Below are 15,352 nucleotides of genomic sequence, written 5' to 3' on the forward strand. Positions count from 1 at the left end.
ACAGTGTATTATGCTTAAAATGATTGGAGGTGCATGTGACTGTGAGGCATGTGATTGAAGTAATGTCAGGTTTTTATTTAAACTTGACAGAAATTATTTATAACCTCAACACTGACTGATACAGTTATCCTTCTAAATAAAATGCTAATGATTTAAAAAAGACATTTTCATTTTTATGCAGACTAAATTTCAGTTGAACAGAGAACAATTGACATAAAAACCAGATGTAACAAATCTAGGTACAAAGTTCACATTTTACAGTCTGCCCCCAAAATATATATGATATGATAGTGATGTGTATTGGTTATGTCAGGGATAAGATAACCTTCTGCAATGATGAAGACAAACAGCCGACTTATCATGAAGTGGTTCATTATAACATGCACTTGTTTAAATACCAGTGTCAGGGAGCTATGCTATTTTATGTCATTTTTTTTATAGCAATTTTACTTTCTGGTTGTGATGAAAACATGTACAACCATTGATTGATTGATGTTGTCTTAACCCCCCCCCCCCCCCCCCCCCCGACAAAAGAACAAAATATCCTGTTTGATAGATATTATTTTCACTACAAAACATTTCACTTTCTTCCCAATTATTCAAGAAGAAAACTTCAAAGTCTAAACTTTTAAAAGAAAAGAAATTAAGAATTATACTTTCGGAAATATCTGGTACATTTGTGAATGCCATTTGGTTAACAGATTGCATATCTCAGTGTAATAGGTTATAACTGTATGAAGTAATACATTGATATAAGATGTTTCAGTACACAAATATGACCTGCACAGAACAATGGTAATAACATAGCCTAGAAAATGGCTTATTATACATAGCTTTACAGTGTTACTAAGATTAAAGCACCCATAAAAAAAAACATTACTAAGTTATCATTTTAAGACAAGACTTGGCTCATATTGTAGATATAAAAAAAAGATCTTAACTAAGTGTTGTTAGCTATTTCTTTTTTAAAGTTTGTATCCTCTTTTCGATAGAGGAATGCAAGAGAACAGCCATATTCTTCATTTGAATCATTATTTCTTATTGAAAATGCTTGAAAACCAGGTAGAAGCTGTAAGATCAAATGAATGCAATGCCTCTAAAATAGAACTTTCTTAATCTATATAATATATTGATCAATTTGTGTTATCATTACATATGTAATTGTTAATTGCCTTTGTTTTATCAATTTTATCGTAAGTTCAACATATGATAGAGTAACAATGGTACAAATAGATAGTTATATCTTTAGACTGAGCTACATGGCGTCCATGAAATATCTTTCTACACAGTACCTGTTATAAAGCAATAATAAGGGGACATCACCTATTGTTTGATATTTTCTTGAAAACTTTGTTGCATTGATGCCAACACTGCATAGGTTTCAAATGTGTCTTTTGTGTTTAAAATTAAATGGACAGGGAAAATGGACTATCTAGAATCTAAAATATGTCTGTATCTAGATTTCTTTTGTTACAAATTGACACAGTTACTTACCCTTTTTGGACTTTGCACCTATTTTTAACTTTGAAGGCCATGTAATTCTAGTATTCGATTCTTCCATGATCTGAAAATACATAATCACTTTTTATCAGAGCTTTTAAATGTTTATCAGATAAATTTTTTCAATGATTTTGCCAAAAGTTTGATTACTGAATAACACTTTTATTGATGGAGAAAGTAACTTCCTAAACAAGTAATTGAAATAAAAGCTATAAAAAAGAAGATGTGGTATGATTGCCAATGAGACAACTGTCCACAAGAAACCAAAATGACACAGACATTAACAACTATAGGTCACCGTATGGCCTTCAAAAATGAGCAAAGCCCATACCGCATAATCAGCTATAAAAGGCCCCAATAAGACAATGTAAAACAATTCAAACGAGAAAACTAACGGCCTTATTTATATAAAACCAGATGCTCTGCAGGGCGCAGCTTTATACGACCGCAGAGCTTGAACCCTGAACGGTTGGGGCAAGTGTGGACACAACATTCAAGCTGTATTCAGCTCTAAATTTTGATTGTGATTAAATAGTTGACACAGCATAGGTTTGAGCATTCACTATGCTGTTGAATAATAATCCTCTCAAAAAAATGTTTGGAGAAATTTTCTTTTTATTTATGAAATCTGAAATGAGACAAATTGAACCCCCCCCCCCCCCAATTTTTTTTCACATCCCCCTTTCCCTTATTCCAAAACTGATCTCAATTCAAATTTCTAACGGAGTTTGTAACAATAACTACTCATTTAAAAACATCATAAAATATTAAAATGTAAAAAAGTGCTTGTAATCACTGAATGGTAAAGATTGTTTTAATTTACTAGTTGGTAGTAAATGTGAATATACATTGTATATTGTATAAAACAATGATTTAAGTTGATTCAACTACTATTCTGGACAAAGAAAGATAACTCCAATTTTCAAAGAATATTTCATAAAAACTGTGCAATTGAAAATTTCTTGCTATTGCGCAATATTGTGCAATTAGATATTTCTTGCTATTGCACAATACTGTGAAATTGAAGATTTCTTGCCATTGCACAATACTGTGCAATAGCAAGAAATTTTCAATTGCACAGTTTTTATGAAATATTCTTTGAAAATTGGAGTTATCTTTCTTTGCTATTGTGGAATACTGTGCAATTGAAAATACTATTGCACAATACTTAATATAATAATTTTGGACCTTGATTTTGACCAACTTGAAAACTGGGCCCATAATCAAAAATCTAAGTACATGTTTAGATTCAGCATATCAAAGAACCCCAGGAATTCAATTTTTGTTAAAATCAAGCTAAGTTTAATTTTGGACCCTTTGAAGACCAATTTGAAAACAGGACCAAAAATTAAGAATCTAAATACACAGTTAGATTTGGCATATCAAAGAACCCTATTAATTCATTTTTTGATGAAATCAAACAAAGTGGACCCTTTTGGCCCCTAATTCCTTGGGACCAAAACTCCCAAAATCAATACAAACCTTCCTTTTGTGGTCATAAACCTTGTGATAAAATTTCATAAATTTCTATTAACTTATACTAAAGTTTGTGCAAAAACCTAGAAAATAATTCCCTTCCCTAGATCTGCCATCAATTTCTTCATCTTCCATCAACACTTAATGGACAATTGATAGAAATTTGATGGTATTTGATGGAATTCCATCCAAAACCAAAAAAATCCATCAAAGGATGATGAAAACTAGGAATATTATTATTTTTTGATGGAAAATTTGATGGTATCTGTAACCCCTGATGGAAAATTGGATGGCATTTTTACCCTCTGATGGAAAATCAGATGGAATTTTTACCCCCTGATGGATTATATGATGGCACTTATTCCATCTGATGGTAAATAGGATTGAAATGAAAGAAGTTTGATGGAAATTGGACTTAAACATTTTCTTTGATGGAAAGTGGGATGGAATTGGGACTTAGAATATTTTGTTGATGGAAAGACTGTGATCACATGGTGATGGTATGGTAATTTTTCCATCAACTGGAAATATGAGCTGGTGATAGAAACAGGTGTCAGGTGCCAATCTGTTTTCCTTTAACCTTTGTGTACAGGAAGTGAATATCATAAATGTACACAGAGTTTGAGGCCAAATGAGGGGAGCACATGTTTTTTATGCATTTTTCTGCAATATCTATAACTTATAACATAAAGATAAACTACAAACAATTAATCAATATTTTTTATATAATATATAGCAATTATTCAAGATTTAGATAACACTATATATTTTATTAGAGGTACATTTCAAAGGAATCAGATTGTCACAACCCCCTAAACAAACCTCAACAAATCAACAAATTCAAATTTGAACTTCCAAAAACTAGCAGACAAGAAGCAAAGATGTGAAAAGATTCAAATTATGAATTTTACAATGGATGTAAGATCAAAAAGTTCTAATTAATTCTATTGACATTGAACAGTGCAGATGTATTCTTCTAATGACATATATGTCTCTTGGATTTAGGAAGATTAGTGTGTACATATATTTTGGATTACAACTTTTGGTAAGTACAATAAGTATCAGGATTTACACCATTTTGAATATATGTATATGCTCTTTAACTTTCAAAGTAGCAATATATATAGTGATATCTTAAGTGCTAATTAACTTTTGAGAATCTAGGAAAAAATTACCATAGATTTATAAAAAATATTAATAAAGAAGATTTGGTATGATTGCCAATGAGACAACTCTCCACAAGAGACCAAATAACACAAAAAATATTCATATACATTATTATAGAATAATGTAGGACAGGAGTCATATTTTGTTTCATTTTAAAACATTATTTGTTTTATAAAATAGAACTTCTAATAAGTAATTTTGCTATAAAATTAGAGATCTGTGGTATGACAGACAATAAGACATTTATATATCCACAAATGACAAAACAATATATCTTTATATATACATGTATAGTATGTACACTACCCACCAAAATTATTATCTAAACAGGGCCATTATGTTAATAGTACAATGATTATGAAAAAAAAACAAATATTAAACAAAAAAAAGAAAGGACAACCTCTTTAGATATTGCCCCTGCAAGTGACACATTTATGCAAAATTTTTGAAAAAGTGTTATTTTCATATGACAATTTCAGAATTGAGAACGAATGTAACTGCAACTAACTTTATATCTTTACAATTTCAACTAATTCTTTTAGATGCTAGATTCTTTTACTTTTATTTTGCAGAATTTCCAATCAACAAATTCAACTTTAAGGACAGCAAGTTCAATAGAGCATGCACTGAACTAAACGATAAACACATGTGAAAGGTGTACCTATAGATGACAGAGAACAAATACAATGTTTTATTAAATCACAGACTATGCTTCCATCTGATGGTCGATTCTCCATCAAGTTTCCATCATTTTACATGTAATGGAAAATATTCCATCAGTTAAAATGTTCCATCAATTATCCATCAGATGGCAAAAATACCATCAATTATCCATCAGATGGAAATTATGCCATCAATTTTCCATCAAACAATTTCCATCAACCATTTTCCAGCATTGATGGAAAGTTGATGGAAAGTTGTTGCAATACTCCATCAACTGATGGAATTTGGTGGCATTTGTTCTATCACAAAATTCCATCATGTTTGATGGAAAATCTAGGGAAGGGAGCTTATTTGGGACCTGTTTTTGGCCCCTAATTCCTAAACTGTTGGGACTAAAACTCCCAAAATCAATCCCAACCTTCCTTTTGTGGTCATAGACCTTATATATAAAAATTTCATAGATTTCTGTTTACTTATACTAAAGTTATTGTGCGAAAAACCAAGAAAATGCTTATTTGGGCCCTTTTTGGCCCCTAATTCCTAAACTGTTGGGACCAAAACACCCAAAATCAATCCCGACCTTTCTTTTATGGTCATAAACATTGTGTTTACATTTCATAGATTTCTATTTACTTTTACTAAAGTTAGAGTGCGAAAACCAAACGTCTTCGGACGACGACGCCAACGTCATACCAATATACGACTGCAAATTTTTTGCGGTCGTATAAAAATGAACGAAAATCAAATATGTAACAAAGATTGCCATCATTTCTTTTTTATCATTGTAAAAAATTAAACTTATATAAGACAGAAAATTTCTGTTTAATTTGTAGTTGTATATATATGTGCAAATGTATGTATTAAAAGTTGATTAATAAAATATCATAATTTTGTGTTTGTTTATAATTTGATTTACTGTTTCTTTAAAGTGCATTCTATTTTCTATGGCATGTTTGACTGTACAATACACAGCAATAAATTTACTAATAATATTGTACTATTAATATGTATACAAACAAACAAAATATATGACTAAACAGAAGTCTGTCACATTTTTACGTACATGGGGGTATTAGTCTATTTAAAGACTTCCGATACAAGTACTGAATGGCACTTAAATGTACCAACTGATAGCAGAGCTTACCCAATACTTTTAAAAGATTTGGGTTTTCAAATCTGATTTATTAATGACGAATGTCAACAAAAGGTCTAATCAATGAAATGTTCATTTAAGCCCTCTCTCTATACCATTGTACTTTGGTTTACGAGAATAAAGATATATATACTCAATGGGTATCTAATTACAGGTACAACAGAAACAATATACAGTTTACAACTAGTAGTAGGACTGCTGCCAGACAATGGAATGAGAAGTGAAAATAAACCTCAATTATCTCTTGTTAAAGCTTTGTCACAAATCAAGTACTCACAAATCTAACTAGTTGTTAGTAGAGCAATGAATTGATGTAGCATATCTAGATCTATGAAGTTTTTTTAATCAAATATGCAACTTGATAATAAAGAACTTGCCTTTTATACCAATTCAAATTATAACTATGCTGAACAAATAAATGATTGCCTTCTTAAAAATAGAAGTTAGAATTAAATCATTAGGAATGACTCAATCACATAATTCAATGTAATATAAGGGAACATCTATAGCTCTGTATCAACCTTCAAATAGTTAATATGACCTATTTTTCATGCTTCAATGATTTTTGATAAGCTTAATATCTGAATTTATTTATCCAATACTTTAATTTCTGTACTCCAATCAAGATACTGGGTAGTTGAACAGATGCATCTGTTAATAAAATATCATAAACTGGTTTATACTGTAACTGTAGCCATTTACAGTCTATATAGCTATATATAGCTAATATCTAATGGTTGTAGTTCTATCATGAATATAAGAGCACATTTTTAAACCTTACCCGTTGGAAGAAATCTTCTGCATTTTCTTCTTCATGGTCATTACCTGGAATAAAAAAAGGGTAATTAAAAAGATAGATAATCACTATGTCCATGAAAAGTTCCATCCTTTTTGTTCAGTACACTGACCTTCCTATTATATGTTTTAGCAGTATCTAACATCTTTAGCATGTGAAAATATGTAGTTCTTTTATATAAGATCAACTGTGAATTCGAAGGATTGTTCTATAAAATTCTGATTTATCATATGTATACAGCAACAGCTCTGATATTTGCATCCGTTTCTCAGTGTGTAAAACTGACATAAAAACCAGATTTATAGAAAACTTATGACTATATATTAAGATTTCACAATCTTGATTTTTAAACCGTACCTGTGGAGTTGAGACTTAACTTCATTTAAAAAGAGGAATTATTTCATAAAAAATGACAATCATCATGAATTATGAATAATTTTTATCAAAGCCTTTTCAATAAGGCACAGTAAATGTCAAAGATTTACACTTCTTTAAAGTAGTATTTGTTTTAATACTAAAATACAAACAATTACCACACAAATCAATGACTTTCCTATTGTTTGTGTTCTATCTTGCTGATTTATTGGTCTTTTCAACTTGGTTCAATAAGGTTTTATTTATATACTTTTACTTTTTGAAGTGACTTGTAGACATGCAAACTGTACAATGGGATCAATTCTACAACAAACATTCCACCAAGTGGGCTATAATAAAATTGCTTAATAATCAAACCTTTTTAAATTGTTATCAAAAACTTGTAGATCTGTAAGTCTAATGTTTACTTATAATTTACAAGTCAGGCTACTTTATTGTACAAACAATTTGCTAATCAATAAATGTGATTAAAGATATAAAAAGTAGTTTTGCAAAAACATGCATTTGAAAAGTCTGTTCTTATAATAAATGTGTCATCAATTAAATATGGCAAAAATCTAGAGTATTTCCGTTCCATAGAAATAAAAATTACCTTTTAAATATCCAATTCAAATAAAAAATTGGCTTCTCCATTCTCTACATGTTATTAACAAAAAGACTTTAATGATTTCTTTTAATATCATTTTTCATAACTAAATAAACATCTCTGGTCTATCTTAAGATTGTATGTCCAAACCTGTCTTTCTTATTACACCTATATCCTTGAAAATACAAGTGACATGTTTACTTTCTTAAAAATATTGGTTTGCCTACAGAAATTTCCCAAAAAAACTTTTAAAAACCTGTACATTTTGTATTCAAAAATAGAACCAGATGCTCCGCAGGGCGTAGCTTTATACGACCGCAGAGGTTGAACCCTGAACGGTTAGGGCAAGTATGGACACAACATTCAAGCTGGATTCAGCTCTAAATTTGGATTGTGATTAAATAGTTGACACAGCATAGGTTTCTGACACAGAATGAATGTGTTCTAATGAACTTAAAATTTTTGTTTCTCTTAGAGCAATTCACTATGCTGTTGAATATTAATCCTCTCAAAAAAATGTTTGAAGAAATTTTCTTTTTTATTTATGAAATTTCAAATGAGAAAAATTGAACCCAATTTTTTTAATCACATCCCCCTTTCCCTTATTCCAAAACTAATCTCAATTAAAATTTCTAATGGAGTTTGCAACAATAACTACTCATTTAAATACATCATAAAATATTAAGATGTAAAAAAACTGCTTGTTATCACTGAATGGTAAAGATTATTTTAATTTATCAGTTGGTAGTAAAAAGTGAATATACATTGTATATTGTATATAACAAAGATTTAAGTTGATTCTGGACAAAGAAAGATAACTCCAATTAAAAAAAAATCTTGCTATTGCACAATATTTTGCAATTAGATATTTCTTGCTTACTATTCTGGACAAAGAAAGATAACTCTAATTAAAAAAAAATTTGATATTTCACAATATTGTGCAATTAGATATTTCTTGCCATTGCGCAATACTGTGCAATTGAAAAGACTTGCTATTACACAATACTTAATATAATAATTTTAGATCCTGATTTGGACCAACTTGAAAACTGGGCCCATAATAAAAAATCTAAGTACATTTTTGGATTCAGCATATCAAAGAACTTCAAGATTTCAATTTTTGTTAAAATCAGACTAAGTTTAATTTTGGACCCTTTGGACTTTAGTGTAGACCAATTTGAAAACAGGACCAAAAATGAAGAATCTACATACACAGTTAGATTTGGAATATCAAAGAACCCCATTTATTCAATTTTTGATGAAATCAAACAAAGTTTAATTTTGGACCCCGATTTGGACCAACTTGAAAACTGGGCCAATAATCAAGAATCTAAGTACATTTTTAGATTCAGCATATCAAAGAACCTAACTGATTCATTTTTTGTCAAAATCAAACTAAGTTTAATTTTGGACCCTTTGGACCTTAATGTAGACCAATTTGAAAACGGGACCAAAAGTTAAGAATCTACATACACAGTCATGACAGTTAGATTCAGCATATCAAAGAACCCCAATTATTCAATTTTGATGAAATCAAACAAAAGTTTAATTTTGGACCCTTTGGGCCCCTTATTATGTTGGGACCAAAACTCCCAAAATCAAATCCAACCTTTCTTTTATGGTCATAAACCTTGTGTTTAAATTTCATAGATTTCTATTTACTTATACTAACGTTATGGTGCGAAAACCAAGAAAAATGCTTATTTGGGTCCCTTTTTGGCCCCTAATTCCTAAACTGTTGGGACCTAAACTCCCAAAATCAATACCAACCTTCCTTTTGTAGTCATTAACATTGTGTTTAAATTTCATTGATTTCTATTTACTTAAACTAATGTTATTGTGCGAAAACCAAGAATAATGCTTATTTGGGCCCTTTTTTGGCCCCTAATTCCTAAACTGTTGAGACCAAAACTCCCAAAATCAATCCCAACCGTTCTTTTGTGGTCATAAACCTTGTGTCAAAATTTCATAGATTTCTATTAACTTAAACTAAAGTTATAGTGCGAAAACCAAGAAAATGCTTATTTGGGCCCTTTTTGGCCCCTAATTCCTAAAATGTTGGGACCAAAACTCCCAAAATCAATACCAACCTTCCTTTTGTGGTCATAAACCTTGTGTTAAAATTTCATAGATTTCCATTCACTTTTACTAAAGTTAGAGTGCGAAAACTAAAAGTATTCGGACGCCGGACGACGACGACGACGACGACGACGACGACGACGCAGACGCCAACGTGATAGCAATATACGACGAAAATTTTTTCAAAATTTGTGGTCGTATAAAAATTGTAAACTTAAGTATTTATGAAATTTATCAGAAAGGTAAAAAATACATTATCTGTTTAAGTGTTAGTAACGTAATACTTAACTTATAAAAATGTTTATAATTATGTTTTAATTGGTTATGAAAGGACAAAGTTCACTTTTGGCCAAATATGGTCTTTAATTTCATCTTCATCATAAAGGCCACAATTTAGTTCTTAAATGGGTCACTTTCAATAGCATTAAAGCTAAGTTAATCATTTTTTTATAAAGTACTCCAGTCAGTATATTTTGGATAAATATTCCAAATACGATCATTATGTGCAATTTTTTTCACCTTTTAAAAATGAAAACCCTGACCACAAACTATGATCCAAATGAATCCCTAGACACAAAAATTTTCTGGATCAGGGGTAAATTATGCCAATCAAAATGCTTTAAATTGTGGAAAAATTCAACAGCAACTGACAGTACAACTCAAATAATTCATCGAGTTGACTGGCAGTATAAAGTATATACTTGAATTAATATCAAAATACATGTGAAAGAACAATTCTTCAGATTTCAGCAAATGTTAAAAGTACCAAAGCCTTTGATATAATTAAAATCATGTAAGTCTTGCAATACAAAATACATAATAAAGTTGTCGCTTTGAACCATATTATCCTAAGATATCCCAAATTCAAAGTAGCCAAATCAGGGTTGGAACTGGTTCATATATTACCACTTCACAACAAATCTTTCTTCATTGCAATATGTCAACGATCAATTATTGCCTTTCTTATGTTAATATGAAAATACTTCTGTAGCACAGCACTCATACCAAACCCATTGATTTCAGCTGTATACTGTAAGATTTGTCAATCATAATTATATGTCATACGGTCTCATACCCAAAGTATGGAGGTTACAAATGGACTGGAATAAAAACAAGGTATTTTATCTTTGTGTACATCACAAGTACCAAATAACTAAAATTGCAGTTGTCTTCTAAATATTTACAAGATTAATCATTTTTTCAATATGCAATGAAATGATTAAGTTAAACAAGTCATATTTGAACAATGTAGACAGCATTTATTTCAGCATACATGTATTTTGCCCCACAAAGCCACGTCTAATCTAATTATGACCTGTGTCTGTTTAGGAAATACAAACTAGCTATAGAAGTTCAAATTTTTCTCCATTTTACATATTAAATTCTCTAGGCTTATTTATGTGATGAAACAGTCTAAACTAAGGTCATTGATGCTTTTAATCTCGTGCAAATATTTCCAACAGTTTGAAAAAGTGACCCGTTTTTATGTCATCTCAAAATGACTGAAATAGTAAAAAATAAATCTGGATCCTCCTTGTGCTAGATTTATTATCCTAATAAATATCCATTCCATGTTTTACTGTAGACCCCCATCCAAAACAATTGTGTCAATCCATAAGAGAGAAGATATCACTTTTGATGTCTGTTACCAAGTTCGAGTCAGACATGAGAGGTATTTCTAGTGTCTTAGTAAGACTAGTAAGCCTGTTTTTGTACATCACAAATTCAATGAATCGATTGATATTAATGAAATCTACAGGTGTAAAATTATATAAATTGTCTGTTTGCCACCTGTTACCCAACATAAACAAACGACTTTCATTTCTAATTTATCTCTTCCATGTACTTTAACTGCTATGCACAATCTTCAAAGAATAGATTTTAAGTTAGTTTAGTTTCTATCTAGAATCAAAAAGTTGATAACAGAAGTATGATGAAAGAATAATCCACAACAGGTTAAATGATCCTGTAGTAGTAATTTTACTGGTATATATAAAGTAAGAAGATGTGGTATGACTGCCAATGAGAAAATCATCCACCACAGGTCAAATAAGACAATTTTAGCATTTAAAGGTCATCATATCTGCTTCAACAATGAGAAAAAAAAACTGTAATGCATACATGTTATGATGTATGTAGCTATAAAAGGCCCAGACATGAAAAACTAGAGGCTCTAAAGAGCCTATGTCGCTCACCTTGGTCTATGTGAATATTAAACAATGGACACAGATGGATTAATGACAAAATTGTGTTTTGGTGATGGTGATGTGTTTGTAGATCTTACTTTACTAAACATTCTTGCTGCTTACAATTATCTCTATCTATAACAGTACTTTCTGTGGAAAATGTTATTGAAAATCTTCAAATTTTAAGAAAATTGTTAAAAATTGACTATGAAGGGCAATAACTCCTTAGGGGGTCAATTGACTTATTTTTAGTTCTTACTTTGCTGTACATTATTGCTGTTTACAGTTTATCTCTATCTATAATAATATTCAAGATAATAACAAAAAAACAGCAAAATTTCCTCAAAATAACCAATTCAGGGGCAGCAACCCAACAACGGAATGTCCGATTCATCTGAAAATTCCAGGGCAGATAGATCGTGACCTGATCAACAATTTTACTTCCTGTCAGATTTGCTCTTAATGCTTTGGTTTTTGAGTTATAAGCCAAAAACTGCATTTTACCCCCATGTTCTATTTTTAGCCATGGCGGCCATCTTGGTTGGTTGGCCGAGTTACCGACACATTTTTTTAACTAGATACCCCAATGATGATTATGGATAAGTTTGGTTAAATTTGGCCCAGTAGTTTCAGAGGAGAAGATTTTTCTAAAAGATTACTAAGATTTACGAAAAATGGTTAAAAATTGACTATAAAGGGCAATAACTCCTAAAGTGGTCAACTGACCATTTTGGTCATGTTGACTTATTTGTAGATCTTACTTTGCTGAACATTATTGCTGTTTACAGTTTATCTCTCTCTACAATAAAATTCAAGATAATAACCAAAAACAGCAAAATTTCCTTAAAATTACCATTTCAGGGGCAGCAACCCAACAACGGAATGTCCGATTCATCTGAAAATTTCAGGGCAGATAGATCTTGACCTGATGAACAATTTTATTCTGTCAGATTTGCTCTAAATGCTTTGGTTTTTGAGTGATAAGCCAAAAACTGCATTTTACCCCTATGTTCTATTTTTAACCATGGCGGCCATCTTGGTTGGTTGGCCGGGTCACTGGACACATTTTTTAAACTAGATACCCCAATGATGATTATGGCCAAGTTTGGTTAAATTTGGCCCAGTTGTTTCAGAGGAGAAGATTTTTGTAAAAGTTAACGCAGGACGACGACGACGACGGACGACGCCGGACGCCAAGTGATGAGAAAAGCTCACTTGGCCTTTTGGCCAGGTGAGCTAAAAAACCAACAAAATGACAGAAATTGTGTAAAAATAAATGGGGAATGTTTCCATGGGACTTAGATGATGCCCCCCGCTTGCATATCATATAAAGTGACTTAACAGAAGAACAGTACGTCAGTTTATTTCTAACAAAAGCATTTAAAAACACATATTCAGAAATTAGTATACCAGCTGATGAACACAATAGCCAACAAAATACTTATTTTCCAGTTATACATGTACAAATGTATGTTGAAGTCACAAAATAAAGATGAGGAGATGTTGTAATGTTTGCCATTGATATAAATTATCCACAAGATGATAGATGAAAGAAACTTAAGGTCAAGGTAGTGTATGACCTTCAACAATTACCAAAACCCAAACAGTAAAGTCAACTATACAAAGCCCTAACTATCCTTACAAAATATGTCTTTTTTAAATAAATTTTACACAAACTTATTGTTAAGTTGCTGGTTTATACTAAAAGTCTTCAGTAATTATATCATATATACATATTTTATAACAGGCTCTGGCATAAAAACACATAGTTACAAGATGACTTGCTAAAGGTACATGTATGCAAGTACAAGTACTTTTTCAACAGCAGTTTCTTTTCTACAGAGTGATGATATAAGAAGTCCTTCACACATAGGAGCAGTGTAATTTGACACTGACAGGAAGTCAAGTACTTTCTCCTCAAATACCTAGTTGACAGTGGATAGTTGCCAAATTGAAAATAATGATAATGCTGGTGTCATGCAAAGTAGAGACTAATTTCAATGATATTTCTGCTAGTAATTCTATTTAGAATACAGATTTAAAGTTTAATGCATGTTTGGTACCAAACTGCATTCTTGACTTCTGTTCAATCATAGTTTTTATCAGCCATATAGTATTACATATACATGTATATCTGAATTATGATGGTATATTGATAAAATGATAAAAAGTCCTGACAACATAGAAAATGGTAGTAAAATCAATTGATTGATTGAAATATGATTACACTAAAACAATAAATAAATGTAAGCTTATAGGACATGTAGGATTACTGTGTCACTCTGTACCAGTAACTGTGACATTCAATAAATGTTAATAGTTCTCCTTTTAATTTAGTCTTAAAGACTTAATCCAACATGTCCAATGCAGTTTATGTTCACAACTTCACAAAGAACTATTTTTCCAATTCTGGAGAATTAATGGGTTTCAATTGAAGTCTTTTAGACAAAACAAAATTCTAGCAATAAATAATTCCACTGAAACATAACAATTTTCACAGGATTATTTGATAAGGTATAAAGAGAATAGTTTGAAAGGATTTTCAGTATGCAATTGCTCAAATAAGCCATGGATATATCTTTACTCAAAAGTGAGCTACATCATGTATTATTTTTTCAAGATAACAAATTTATCTAGAACCAAGGCAACAAGTAATGTATATCACTTCCGCAACTTTTGCAAAACGTAGGTAAAACATATATACCAAATCATAATTGAATTCTTAATGCTCACATATTTAAATTAAGAAATAATTCATGGAAGCCATAGATTATTGGAAATTTACACATGGCCTGGGCCGTGATATTCGAATTTTATCCTGAGCGTTAGCGAGGAATTAAATTAACGAATATCACGGCCCAGGCCATGTGTAAATTTCCAATAATCTATGGCTTCCATGAATTATTTCGATTCTAATAGGACAAATATGATCATTAAAAAAACTGAAGCGAGGGTGGGTAAAGTGTCTGCGGCTGTTCATTTTTACTCCCTGTTAGATAAAACTCAAACATTCTAATAAATCCGTAGCTTGCATGGATTATTTCGTGAACAACTGCTAAAATAAAAATCTGTTTCATTCTCAAAACCAACAATTGTCATTTTGATTTACATGTTTTTCTCGTAAGCTACCGTCAAATCCAAAGTTGACATTTCGTAACTAAGGAGCCGCCATGTTGACTTGCTGAGATCAGTAAATATGCGAATAATGCAATAGAATAGAAAATCAAACAAAACCTACCTTGATAATCAATTCTAATACAATAGTAAACAACATTTCAATGGTTCACGTAACAGAAAACTTTCAACTGTAGCGTTTTCATTTGTATGACGTCATTTTTGAAATGACTTGGGCCAAAAACATTAATAGACTT

The 15,352-nt window shown here is 30.9% G+C and overlaps 1 protein-coding gene across 3 annotated transcripts in view; it reads right to left on the reverse strand.

The window, feature by feature from the left end:
* Positions 1–15,352, reverse strand: part of LOC143044683 (protein bicaudal C homolog 1-A-like) — a 73,605-nt gene that overhangs the window by 46,408 nt on the left and 11,845 nt on the right. For all 3 annotated transcript variants that reach the window (XR_012968758.1, XR_012968757.1, XM_076216747.1), the window contains exons 2-3: positions 6,741–6,784; positions 1,495–1,564 (exon numbers count right to left, since the gene is read on the reverse strand). Coding sequence is in view for 1 of the 3 variants with exons in the window: in XM_076216747.1 (XP_076072862.1) it covers positions 1,495–1,564; positions 6,741–6,784 (114 nt within the window). In the remaining 2 variants the exon portion in view is untranslated. The remainder of the gene's footprint in view (positions 1–1,494; positions 1,565–6,740; positions 6,785–15,352) is intronic.

The sequence above is a fragment of the Mytilus galloprovincialis genome, chromosome 9 (assembly GCF_965363235.1).
Source record: "Mytilus galloprovincialis chromosome 9, xbMytGall1.hap1.1, whole genome shotgun sequence".
Taxonomy (NCBI): Eukaryota; Metazoa; Mollusca; class Bivalvia; order Mytilida; family Mytilidae; genus Mytilus; species Mytilus galloprovincialis.